Here is a 1,593-nt window from a genome sequence, read left to right on the forward strand (position 1 = left end):
AGTAGTGAAGCACTTCACTAAAGGACTATGAATTTTTGTGGTTTCATGGGTTCTCTCTTAAGGGTCCTTTTATTTTTAAAATATAATTCAGAAAGTCAGAAGGTAGGTATGAAATATTAGTAGGTGTTCTCTCACCTTCCGAAAGTATTGAACAGGTCTTACTATGCTTTAACAAAATATCAAATTTCTGCACTTTCGATAATGTATAAATAGACAAAGTTAAAGGGATTAGTTGTTTTTTTTTCTTTTCCAATGTGCTCGAATCAGAACTTCTTGTGCTTAATTAAAAAGAACATTAACAAACCGGAAACAGATTTTCTTGCTGATCCATAATGTGGTATGCATTGATTCTTCCATTCAGTCAGAACATTTAAATCATCTATAGAGGAATCACAAAACCTCTCAAAGAGCAATAAATACTTTCCAACCACTTAGGAATTTAAACTAAGATTGAACAATAGTAGGGGGGAAAAACTGTTGTGGGTCTGCTGGGAACTTGATTTTCCTTTTAGATGCCAAGTGCTTTAAATTCTACATGTACTAAAACCAGGAGAAGATTTCCAAGTAGGGACCGAATCTTTGTAACTAACGAGAACATAATTAGTCACATTTTCAGGCAGGTAGTCAAGAAGTATTATTTCAGCGATTTTTCATGTAGACAGTTTTGACTTTTCCCTTTACTTTTTTCCTCTCTAGGTGGGCTCTCATTCTGCAGGCTCCTCTTGCAAGGTGTGCCTCCAAACATAATTGATTCATATTTGCGAGACTTACAATCAAGCAATCCTGAGGAATATTGAGGGCCTGGGTACTGCCTCTGTACACTCTGCTGCTTTGAAATCTGGTTGAAATGAGAAGGCATTCTCTGTTTTTCCACCAGGCCCCAAGTGTGGTCATTTTCTTTAATGTTGAAGAGAAAAAAAAAACATGTTTGCACAGATTGCTTAATTAAAAATTGCAAACAAAATCTTGTTTGAAGTCAATACTTTCATCATTATTGTCTGTGTTCGGTCACTGTACTTGACAAAAAAGCAAGCTATAGAAGAAGCAAAAGCAGTTATTTTAGTTTCACATAGTAGGCTGTAAATCCTTTTTTTTCCAGAGTAAAAAACATAATACATCATGATAGAATCTTGAAAACCCATCTATCTCTTGATCTAATAAGTTTTTCTAAGCAAAGCAGAGTTATTTCACACAGTCCTGCTCAACACCAGGATCTATGCCCCTTCCCCCGCATTTGAATTCAGTAAAAGATTTCTTTAAGTCCAACTTTCAAACAAATTTTCTCAGTAGCAGGGGAAATATATTCAATAAATGGTACAATAAATTTGAAGTGTTTATGGTGAAATGACACAGTGTTCGTTTATGTGTTTGGAGTTGTATACTCACAGAACTGAGGCCAAAGGCTGGGAGCCGGGATGCTACCATACTTGGGTAAACCTCTACCATGTCTCTTGCTTGGACATCCTGGCCAAATCCACTAGAGTTCCCCACAAAACAGTGAGTGGTAGTGAGGGAGGTCTGTTGCGCACTACAGAGCAGTCACAGATGTAGGTTTTGCTGATGGTATCCATTCAATTTTGTGGAAATCTTTTT

At 36.7% G+C, this 1,593-nt stretch overlaps 1 protein-coding gene across 1 annotated transcript in view; it reads left to right on the top strand.

Moving 5' to 3' along the window:
• Window positions 1-964, top strand: part of MYBPC1 (myosin binding protein C, slow type) — a 101,688-nt gene extending 100,724 nt beyond the window's left edge. The window contains exon 35 of the mRNA XM_008579693.1: window positions 697-964. Within this exon, the coding sequence (XP_008577915.1) occupies window positions 697-747 (51 nt within the window). The 3' untranslated portion in view covers window positions 748-964. The remainder of the gene's footprint in view (window positions 1-696) is intronic.
• Window positions 965-1,593: the final 629 nt, after the last annotated feature.

This window comes from Galeopterus variegatus, unplaced genomic scaffold (genome assembly GCF_000696425.1).
Source record: "Galeopterus variegatus unplaced genomic scaffold, G_variegatus-3.0.2 Scaffold1942, whole genome shotgun sequence".
Classification (NCBI taxonomy): domain Eukaryota; kingdom Metazoa; phylum Chordata; class Mammalia; order Dermoptera; family Cynocephalidae; genus Galeopterus; species Galeopterus variegatus.